This window comes from Marmota marmota, unplaced genomic scaffold (assembly GCF_001458135.2).
Source record: "Marmota marmota marmota unplaced genomic scaffold, marMar, whole genome shotgun sequence".
Classification (NCBI taxonomy): Eukaryota; Metazoa; Chordata; class Mammalia; order Rodentia; family Sciuridae; genus Marmota; species Marmota marmota.
This window is the reverse complement of record NW_026000005.1, coordinates 8108602-8120676: the sequence shown is the minus strand read 5'-3', so window position 1 is coordinate 8120676 and position 12075 is coordinate 8108602. Positions and strand designations below refer to the sequence as shown.

At 36.6% G+C, this 12075-nt stretch overlaps 1 protein-coding gene across 1 annotated transcript in view; it reads right to left on the bottom strand.

The window, feature by feature from the left end:
- Positions 1 to 314: 314 nt before the first annotated feature.
- Fam171b (family with sequence similarity 171 member B) overlaps positions 315 to 12075 on the bottom strand; it is a 69637-nt gene continuing 57876 nt past the window's right edge. Inside the window, exons 5-8 of the mRNA XM_015481058.2 lie at positions 11247 to 11417; positions 10076 to 10192; positions 3365 to 3488; positions 315 to 3145 (exon numbers count right to left, since the gene is read on the bottom strand). Of these exons, the coding sequence (XP_015336544.1) occupies positions 1801 to 3145; positions 3365 to 3488; positions 10076 to 10192; positions 11247 to 11417 (1757 nt within the window). The 3' untranslated portion in view covers positions 315 to 1800. The remainder of the gene's footprint in view (positions 3146 to 3364; positions 3489 to 10075; positions 10193 to 11246; positions 11418 to 12075) is intronic.

Here is a 12075-nt window from a genome sequence, read left to right as displayed (position 1 = left end):
TTAACCTTTTCAAAAATCTATTTCATTCATGCTACTTTTACTGTATTGTTCTGTATATGACCAGTAAAAAGCCTCCTCTAATTGTGAGCGTTATCGGTATTTAAAAAAAGAAAAAAAAAGTAAGCCTACATATTACCCAACACATTCATCTCTTCTATGGATCAGGGTACTATGTAGCAAACATATGTTCAGGTCTTTAAGTTCTTTGGGATACCAGAGAAAGGGAGAAGTTATATGACAGAGTAGATGTTTCAGAACTGGTTCCAGGAGAATAATTGGATGAAGTCTACTCAGGAAGGAAAAGCTGCTGTGTCTCATTGTATATCTACCTACAATTTTACTAAAGCTCCTGTGGCTGTTTTCAACTCTTTACTTGTTTAAGTGGCTTGAGTCTGTATGCTGCTTCTATGTTGAACAGTAGAGGATATGAAATAAAGCAATTTAGTTTCATTTTTTCCTCCACCAAGAAAAGAAAAAGGTACACCAGATGGGTCTGCATGCAATTTTTTAAAAATGGGATGGGACCTTTATTTTTTTTAGGACTTATGAATGATACCTCAGAGCTGAAGACACATAATTAAAAATAGATGTTAACTGTATTCACACTGCATTCTTTGCTATGATGAAAAGGATAGGGATATAAGACTTCCAAAACTGTGGGGGGGTGAGGGGGGAAAGCTGCAAAAACTACAAGTGATGTAAGGAAAAGCTTACATTTGCCCTGAAACTGAAACTGTTTTCCTCAAACATCCTTTTAAAATGTCAACATTTGACACATATAATATCCTGAAGATATTTTTTTTTAGCCTCAGGAAAATGGCATTTCTTTTTCTGCTCATTGACACAAAACGATTATTTTTCTCTGCACATTTTGTTACTTTTTTAAAAAAAATTATATCATTTTAAAATCAAGTTTTATAGCCTTAAGTGACTGAGTTTGGATTTTTAGAATAAAAGAAATAAAACTCATTTGAGCCTCCATGTTATCAGTGAGCCTTAAACTAAAGTAATAGATTTTTTTTTTCCAGATTGGAAAAAAAATTGATATCTAAGTCTACTTCATTTTTAAGGAAAAAAATAAGAAACCTTAAAATTCAAATTCAGTTATCAGAGCTTTCATTTCTCAAATTTCTATGTAACTTTGATTTATTATGTGAAATTATATCCAAAACGTTGGCACTTCCCCTCTCCAAGGACCAAGAAGCTTCTTGCCCATCTTCCATGAGTGTAGGATTTACTTTGGGGATGACACAATATACATGCTATTTATCTCAAAAAAAGAAAATGTTCTCTAGTCTCTACAATAACATCAGTGAAAATGTTTATGTGGTGGCTTTTGAGTGCAGGCAGAGAAGGACATCATAGTGACATTTTACAGGGGTGATGCCTGAAGAAGACAGTTTCATTTCTAAGGGATCCATGGGGGCAGTCACCAAGGCAGAGGTGACAATTTGGGGAACAGCTTTAGAAGTACATGTTTTACTATCTTATTCTTAAGAGTCAGTACCAAATTGGCTAACATTTTCAGATACTAACATCTTGACACTATTTTACACCTTGAAAGCTTGGATACTTTAAATTCATCACTCAAAATTACAGAAAATAGGCCAGAAAAGGTATTCCTCAACATCATTCCCTCTGATTACTGAATTATCATTTTACTATTTACTCTGCTCAGGGCATGTCCAGGGCCAAGAAGAGGTCACCCAGTCTCAACTTCTTAAGAAGTTCATACTGCAGTTTATAACAAGAAGCAAGAACGCACAGCACAAGACAGCAGAGACACAACCACCTATGGAGCTAATTGATGGGAATTAGGGGGCGCTCCTCTCGCTTCTTCCAGATGTTAGTCTTGCTATCTCTTTTGGCTAGCGGTGGTCTGCCCCGTCTTTTAGTGGGAGATATATTGGCTTCAAAATCTTCAGCAGTGCTTTTTCTTCCTGGAGATTCTTCCCCAGGGTGCTCCATAATAACCCCACTCCCTCCATCTAAGATGTGCCTTAAAGCCGGGTCTTCCGGGGAGCAGACAGTGGTGCCACTCTCGCTGCTGCTCAGGTCTAAATCTTCTAAGTACAGGATCTTGGGCTGATGCATGCTTTTGATGAATGTTTTCTCCCTCTCAAGCTTTCTACTCAAGTGATGCTCATTCATGTCCACCCCAGAGTCTAGACTCGTATCATTGCTCTGGGTTCTCTTGCCCTTTTTCAGGTCTATAAAGGAGTGCCTTACTTGTGCTACTGGCTTTCCATCAAGAGACACAAACCATGCTCGGGGATGGGGAGAGGGCTTTCCTTTGGACAGCTCCAGGAGGGTCTGTTCTGAAATCCCTTGAAGTTCCGATGAAAATGGAGTCATTACAACAGCTTCATTCAGTGTTCCAGGAACAGAGACAGATTCCAGCAAGCTGTTGGAATAGCGGCTCCAATCTGAGGTCTGAGAAGGCAAGCTCTGTTGACCTTCAAGGACGATATCCTCTTCCCTGGCATCTGGGGTCTGTGTATGGGAATGCATTGGCATTTTGGGCAATGTCTGCGTAAAGTTCTCTCTGTTTACTGGTTCCATCAGTTGGCCATAGACTAACTGGCCCTTTCTTGGCAAAGTGGCTGACTTAGCAGCATGTAACTGCTCTGAAGTGGGGAAAAGATCAGATGTTTGAAGGATGGCTATGGGCTGGCTATAGATATGCATAAGCTGCTCAGGAATGTGGGAACGCCCATACCCCTCCTCATCACCTGTGAGATACCTCTTTTCCTCTTGAGCATCACCTAACGATGAAGATAGATTGTTGCTGATATGTTTTGATTGTTTGGTCCCAACATTGGGCTCCAAAGACTGTGTTGGGTTTCTTGAGTAATTATTTTGATTGACTGATAGAAATGAAACATCTTCATTGTAGATTTTGAAGTTGTCCCGGGTTTTTACCATGGAAACTCTTTCATCTGCTTCTGCCTTTGATGGTTCTTTTTTCTGAGGGCTGTAGGAGGAGTTTTTGGCATTGTATAACTGTGACTTGTCCTCAGCTTTTAAAGCAACTTTAACTGAACTTATATGATTTATGTGTGTTGTTGAAGTTGTCTGATCTCTTTTGAGGACCTCCAGTTTAGTGATATTTCTTTCTCTTTTCTGTGGAGTAACACACTTATCCCTAAAGAGGAGGAGTAGGCAAAAGTTATGATCTAGAAGGTTAACTTTTTAAACACATCATATATGTAGTGCTATTGTTAGAATATATTTTTATTTCCAATATACAAATTTTAAAGACTAACCTATTTCTACAAACTTTGTACTGCACAGAATATGCTGAAGTGATACTATAATTTGATAGTTTTCTGGGTTTATGCATATTGATTAATGTTGTTCTTACCTGCAATAACAAAGTAGTACAGCAAAAAATCCAATGACAATAACTATTGTTCCTCCTAATATGGCTGTAAGAAACACTGTGTGATAGGCAGTTATGTCCTTGGAATCCTCATTCAGACCTGAACCTAGATGGTTCAACATAAACCAAAAAACAAAGAGAAAACATTATTTTAGGTCAAATTTTCAAGTATGTCACATCCTAGATAAGGCAGATTGAATATGTATGCACACTTTTGTTTGCTTCCCTCTGATGTCAGAATTCCCCGTGAATTAGCATGAAGTATGCTTTCCCTACCTTTTGAGATTAATCAACTGGTTTGCTTTGACCAATGAACTAAGAACACTTTAAATTGATGGTATAGCTCTACCCTCTTGCTAAGGCACTCTAATATGTGAACAGCATATCCCAGAGTGTATGTAACTAATCCTTCAAGCTGAGTTCTGGAATGAGAAAATAGGTTAAACTGAACCAAGACAAATGGAACAGTATAACAGTCAGCCTAAAACACTTCTACAAGCCTGGTGCAGGGATGCACACCTATAATCCCAGCAGCTCAGGAGGCTGAGCCAGGAGGATCACAAGTTCAAAGCCATCCTCAGCAAAAGCGAAGCACTAAGCAACTCAGTGAGACCCTGTCTCTAAATAAAATACAAAAATGGGACTGAGGACGTGGCTCAGTAGTCAAATGCCCCTGAGCTCAATCCCTTGTACTCCCCCCAAAACAAACAAACAAATACACTCATACAATATGGAAAGCAAATAAATGTTTGCTACTGTTAGCCACTGAGAGTGCAGGTTGGCTGTTACAAAAAAAATGGAATTTGGATGCTGAGATGCTACTATAACAAAAACCTAAAATATGTAAGAATGGCTTCCAGAACAGGCAAAAAGCAGGGACAAAATTGTTTCAGAAGGCAGTAAAAATGGCGATTTAAGATATAACACAGTAACAAAATATTTGGTAAAATAAACCAGGAAAAAAATATTTCTAACTAATGTGGGCTTTGTTCAATCAGGTTTTGAGACAGAAGGTTGTGTTGATTATTAGTTGCATTTAATTTAAAAAAAAAAAAAGAAATTTTAAAGATATATTCAAAAAATGCTAAAGCAAGCAGGAGTATAAAGAACAGAAAAGTCAGAAAATCCTGGGACTTGAACTAAAAGCTGCAACTCCTTCTGTCTGGGCTCTGCAATAAGAAGACATTGTGATCCCTGGTAAGTTGAACCCAGCTGGGGCACAGCAGACCCACTATCCTCTTGTTCTGAGGGAGCACACACCTGCAAATGCTGTGTAATAAGTTTTATTGCAGCAAAAGCTGGCCACGACAATTGGATGATCAGTGTAGGTTAATAAAATCTGCATAAATGTGAATTCTACTGAGAAATAATTTATGAAGACTTCATTTTCCTCTGAAAAGTGTACAATAAGACTAGGTCAGTATCAACTAGATTGTAATACGTATTCAGGGTGATGGTACAGCTGATTTTCTGATAATCTCTACCATGAGAAAACATCCAGAATAAGGACCCTAAGTGCACCAAGGACACTGGAAGAAAGTGAGGGACCACAAGGTCTTTAAATCTATCCTTTACATTTTGCATCATCCAATTTGAAAAAAGTAAAGTAATAACAGCGATATTAAAAGATTTGGAATACAGCATTGTGGTTATGCATATAAACCTTAGAACCAGAGTGTGTGAATTAGAATCCTGGCCTTGCCATTTATTTTTCCATGGTCTTGTCAAGTTTCTCTTCTTTGTGACTCATTTCCATCATCTATAAATCAGCAATAACAAAAGCCACACGTAACCAATGTGGGTTGTTACAGCTTAAATGAGTTAATAGTTATGAAATACTTAAATCTGTGCTTGGCATGCTAAGCACTCAAGTGTTAGCCATACAACACCACGGTTATTACAGAATGAAATGTTAAGGTTACATAACAGGCACTTTTGTATTAGCTACAGATTCACAGATGGTGACTAAAAATAGTGTATCATATCTAACAAGTAAATAAATACAGAATTGTTCAATGTAATTTCTCTTAAAAAAAAAAAACAAAAAACAAAAGTGGCTTATTCATATCTGTAGGACCAAGAGCTACAACAGAAAAAAATATCAATTAGGCAAAAAGCAATTTTTGTTCCTAAATATACATGAATATATATATATATATATATATATATATATATATATATGCCTTTACAATGGAGTGCCACTAATAATTAACACTTCACAGGATTCTAGCAGAACTGATTCTGGAAATAAGAAGTTGGTATTGTTGGACTGGCTCAAATCTTACATGTGTGACAATAGCAGAAAGTATATGTCTGCTCCTATGCTTGTTAGGCACATAGAAGAGGTCAGAATGCTAAAAAAATCACATATTAATTCAAATATATATGAAAATGCATATATGAAACATTAATAAGTGGTTGTTTATTAAACTCTGCACTCATTCACCTATTTTCCTTTAGCAGTCTGAAAAATTACTTTTAATCTCTTAACCATTTCCCCCCCCCCAAGGAATTCTAGAATTCTATATTAAAATGTTAAAAACAAATTCAGTATACATTTAACCAAATTGTAATCAAAGTAACTCCAGCATACCAGACACTAACCTATCATGGGACTAATTTTGGCCTTACAGTAATATATCCTAAAATATTTAGGGACATTAGTGATTGCGACATTAAAAAATATATATTTAATCTCTTCTGCGGGTTCCTGCCTCAGAGCTCCTAAAAACCCTTGGGATTTCCTAGGTTATAGGAGTCATTTTGTTCTAATGAGATAATTCCTGGTGGGCTCCTAGAAGAAGGATGATCACCAGAGTGAAAGCCCAAACCATAAGAAAGATAGGAACTTGCAGACCAGTCCCACACCCAGCCTCCAGAGTTTTCCACTGAATTTTCCTCCAGAGTTTTCAACTCTCCAGAGTTCTGTGAGCTAGCACAGAAAATTATTAAACCTAAAAAGGCGATTGTGGGAACTCCCAATCTGAAGCCAAGTCATACAGAAGTGTAGGTAACCTGGGGAATCTGCTACTTGCAACTGGCGTCTGAAGTGGCGGCAATCTTGAGGGATTGCCTTTGGTGTATGAAGATAATTCCAGGTAAGTACTGTCAGGATGGTAGTGTAGTACACACAGAGAATGTTCACTAATAACTAGAGAGTCATGCAGTGTAAGGAACCCACACACACACACACACAATTTGTGTCCAAAGTGTTCTGTGGTAACATTAAAAAAACAACAAAAGTTGATTTCTCCTTTTTCAGGGATGGCCACATCTGTTAGCCCTAACATTCATATACTGGATCCTTAGCTCCCAGTGTTACCATATTTGGAGACAGGGCCTATAAAGAGGTAATACAGATTAAGTGAGGTCATAAGGACAGGGTCCAAATCAGATAAGACTGGTGTCATTGTAAGAGGAAGAAGAGACACCACAGAAGTCTGTTTCCATGTATGCACACAGGAAAGGCCATATGAAGACTTTATAAAAAAAACTATCATCCATCAGCCAAAAAGAGGTCTCATCAACCCTGAGAGCACCCTGATCTTGGGATTTCCAGCTTTCAGAGTGTGAGAAAACAAATTTCTGTTGTTTAAGCTGCCCAATCTGTTGTATTTTGTTATAGCAGCCAGAGCAGATAAACAGGGGGAGTTGGATATTGTATTTAAGAACAAAAAAATGAATATTCAAATGAATACCTATTTCTTGCTTACTTAATTATGAGCAAAATCAGAGATATTATCAAGTTATACATACTTCTAATAGTGGAGTGTTGCTTTGACTATTATATTTGCAGAATCGATTTTTCAAAGGCATTACTAGAAGGTGTCTAAGTGAGAATCCCATAATTCTATTTTAGTACTCTGTCACACACAAAATCTTTTACAATAAATAGATAAGCTAGAAAAGAACTTCTGGGCTGAAGGTTTAGCTTAGTAGTATAATGCACAGGATGCTCTGGGTTCAGTCCCCAGCACCAGAACAGTTTAAATTGAACTTAAACTGTTTTTAAAAATTATACTGGCTTTTGTAATTCAAATGATCACATAGAAAATGGAAGGAGACCCTCACTGTTACACAAAATTACATATAAGAGTTTGTGAGGGGAAAGGGGAAAAAAAAAAAAAACAAGGGAGAGAATTAAACAACAGCAGATGGGGTAGAGAGGGAAGATGAGAGGGAAGGGGAGGGGGGATAGTAGGGGATAGGAAAGGTAGCAGAATACAACAGTCATTAATATGGTATTATGTAAAAATGTGGATGTGTAACCGATGTGATTCTGCAACTTGTATTTGGGGTAAAAAATGGGAGTTCATAACCCACTTGAATCAAATGTATGGAAGATGATATGTCATGAGCTTTGTAATGTTTTGAACAACCAATAAAAAAAAATAAAGTTACAAAAAAAAAAAAAAGATCACATAGAAACTAGTCCTTTCGGATATATGTGGAAGTACACTTTTCTGTAAAACTCAAATATTCCTGGGTTACTTTTTACTTAAAATGAAACTAGATTTGAGTTTAGGCATTAAATATTAATTGTTCTTTTTAATCAATATTTCATTATCATTGCAAACTGAGAATAGGATAAGGCCAGACAGCTGGCCAGACTGCATGATATTTTACAACATGAAGAACAAAGGTAACCACCCTCTGATTTGTGAATAAATAATCTCATAAGCACTAAGTTCAAATAGAAACAGAAAGAATATCTTTCTTGATCACATATGGCTAATGGCTCACATTTCATCTACTGGAATACTAATATATTGCTTTCATTTTTTAAAAAACAGCCATGTATCTTGCATGTTTTAAAATTCAAATGTTGCCAATGTCAAATAAAAATAAAACTGGATTAAAAATGCTTTTCAGAAAAAATTCTGAAATAATAATTACTATAAAGTTAGATTAGAGAATACTACAGAGAAGTATGTGGCGCAGTCTGGCTGGGCACAATCAGGAGCCACTTGTCAAAAGAAACTAACTTTATTTTTAGAACCACACACACCAAACAAAACAGCCTCTCAGGAAAAACCCTCAGAGCCTCAACTGTCACCACCGGCTTTCCACAAGCCTCTCTCTCCCACCCAAGCTTCTCTCCACCTCCCACAATCCTCCTGCTCTTGAGGCCGATTGGCTGGGTCACGTGGGCGGAGCCAAAAAAGTCCCCCAATGAGCAGCTCCGTGGTCTGAAAGGGCAGGGAAACAGCCCAATGAGCATCACCGCAGAGGAGCCAATCAGCTAGATGTTGCTGGGGCCGCTGTGAGCCAATCATCAGCCGGCAGCTGGAAGTTTGCTGGCAGCTGGAAGTTTACTGGGGCCCCTTTGGCTGTGGCTCTCAACATCTATGTGTAAAATGTCATCCACATCCTGGATCAGAGTGTGTACTGCAACTATTTTTGACTAGCATGAAACAGCCAGGGAGTGGATGCCTCTCAGCTAGGAGCCAAAGCACTTCAAAAGCCAAAAGAATGATCTGTGGTACTCGACTGAAGATGGAGGAATTATATATGTATTTAACTTTCAATCCCAAGTCTTCCCTAAAACAACACTAAAAGTTTCGCTTTGTTTTGATCCTATAAATACACAATCTACAAAGATAAAAGAAAATTGAGATAACATACAAGAGCAACAAAATGTTGAAAACCAGAAAGTTGACTTAACAAAGCTTGGTGTAGGGAAAGCACTGAAGCAACTCGATTTCTGCCAGCAAACACCCAAAGGCCCAGAGAGCGGTAGCAAGCCCACCATTCAACCAGTCTGGATGACAGCAGGTTTGAGGATCTTTCTTTATTCATGAAAATTTAATGGATAAAATAAGCAGATATTCAAATTTTTGAGAAATTTACTGAATGAGATTAATGTAGAGTCTTCTTAGGTTCAGATTATTTAGATCATCTGATACCATGTTAAATGGAAGAAAATAAGATACTCATTTATCCTAGAAAATTATAGTTCTTCCCTAGTGAAAAATTCTTGGTTTGTAGCCACCAGCCCCCATGCACCTTCTGTTAAAAATGTCAGGTCAATTTTCATTTGGTATATCACCTATATTCTCTTCAAAACAGTCTGGAGACACTATTCTCCAAGAGCCCTTTCTTCCCCCAGCTCCCACAAGAGATGTGCTTACTACCCAAGCAAATTCTTCACCCCTAGGGTAATCAGGAATCAAATGAGAAAAAATGCTGGAAAGCAGTGGATTTCGCCATCACACAGCAACAACCTGGCAAGGACAGCAGAGGGAGTCCCCTAACCAGCCCCTGTGGAGTGCAGAGATTCTGCCTTTTAGCATCTGGTTGTCAACCTTCCCTAGGACCCTATAAATTCCCCATATGCTTTTAAACTTGTTTTAAATTATCCAAAATGTTTCTGTTGCTTGCAACGAAAAGCATCAACTGATCTAGACAGAATTTATTCATGAAAAATGTAAACTAAGAAATATTTGATTTGAATAAACTTCATTGTTTGCAGACTTATGGGACACTCTATAAGGGACCTTAGAGTTTATGGAGCTTAATCTTCTCTTCTGTGCATGAAAAAAAAAAGAAGGAAGAAGAAGAAAAGGTGAAGATGAGGAGATTAAGTGCTTTTCCCAGTATCACACAGCTGGTAAGTGGCTGAGTGGTCTATGAATATCAAATCCAGCATGATATCTAGATTATTTTTAAAAATTACTTTGACTTTCACAGTACCTCTAGTTCCTGGAAGTGGAGCTGCTATCCAGTAGCCCAAATGTGGTGCATCATAAGTCCAAATTAAGTGATTGTTATATTCTTTGACCATTCCCCGGCCATGGTTTACCCAAGCACCTGAAAAGAAAGGTAAGCAAAACACTAGTTAGTTTCTATTATGTATCTTTAGGGTGATAGGAATTGGTTGATAGTAATGTGAAGAATACAGTACTTTTTGAAAAATTATGAAAACCATGACAATATATTATCAGGTAATGCATATTAAGCATTAAATTATATTTAGAATCTATTATAATATGTAAAATAGAATTATTTGAATGATTTGTTATGACCAAAGGAAAAAAAAATCATTATAAATAAACTAAGAATGCAGACATACTTAGAAAAATCATGACTTTCCAATTAGTGCTCAACTTGTGTATGCTCAGATATCTTTGAAGGTTATAAGTAGTGGAATCCCAATTTAATCAATAAATGATTATTGGTCCTCTGTCCTAGGAATTTGATTAAAAACTAACAGTGTATGTTTTATGACCTTATCAAGTTATTGAATATTGTTTTGTTCTAGTACTATTGGTATAGTTCTTAAAGAACTTATTTTTTTTAACTTTAAAAAAATGTCATCTATTCTAGTAAAATCTTGCCATCTAGAGAAAACAATTCAGTAAAGTCCTTACCTTTTATGAAGTTTTATGAATGTACAAATTGCATAATAAAGCTATTATAGGTTTGTTGTATAGGTATATATTTGTATTTTGTTGTATTGACTTGTTATAGCAAATTATTTACAACATGTAAAACAATGTCTATTTTATTTTTCAATTGACACATTTGTAAATATTTATGATAATGTGATACATGTAGACAATGTATAAACATAAATTTCTCAATTGCCTTAATCAAATTTTTAGATAAGCTCACATTACCTATCAGGAAAAAAAACTAAGAGGATAATTTTAATTTTTTTGTAAGTAATTAATGTTGTATTTTTTCCTGTACATTATATATTCGCACCAATTCCCCCATGGTTATATTAATCAAAGTAAGGCCGACTTTGGTCACTAAACTTAGTGCATAAGATTATGTTACTGATAACCTAGAACTGTACCAAATTCTAAGACAAGACATTCAACAGAAAAATATTCAAAATATATTCACCTAGCTAACATACCTGTGTTCATATCAAATGTCCAAGCAGGTATGTGATCCCCCACATTTATATCATTTGTATGTAAAAGGGGAAGAGAAACTTGAATGGAGCCATCCACCTTTAATTCTTTTCCTCCAGAATATATTTTCACACATACTGCAGCAAGAGGAGTCAGTTCAATATTTTCAAAACCTAGAAAAGACAGTTTAATAGAATCATGTACAAACAAAGGTTGCAGTTATATAGTAATTATTATGGATCTAAACTATCTAATTTCTCCATTTCACTCAGGGTTATGCATCCTTTTTTGGGGGGGGGTGTTGGGGATTGAACTCAGGGGCAATTGACCACTAAACCACATTCCAAGCCCTATTTTGTATTTTATTTAAAGACAGGGTCTCACTGAGTTGCTTAGCACCTTGCTTTTGCTGAGGCTGACTTTGAACTCACAATCCTCCTGCCTCAGCCTCCTGAGCCGAGTTATACATTTTAATGTCAAATAGTTATTGAATCCACATTAAGGATTTTTATAATGTCATTTCAAAATACTTTATATATAATTTATGCAATGTAACACTGACAAATCAGTAGGAGTCTCAGTTTCCTAATTTTCTCCGAGTTGTCTGATTTAAGGGATCTTGAATCTAACTGAATGCTTTTAAAAATGAACTAACAAATATGCCCAAATAAGGGCTCTACTGTACCATACCATTAATCCGGTTACAGGTTTGAAGCATCTGGCCCTGCTCCTCCCAAGACCATCTGTTTCAAGGAGGGCCACAACAAACAGTGAATGCACTACTTAGTAAAAAGTATTCTTATTCAAAATGCAATTTTTAATGGCTAGGTT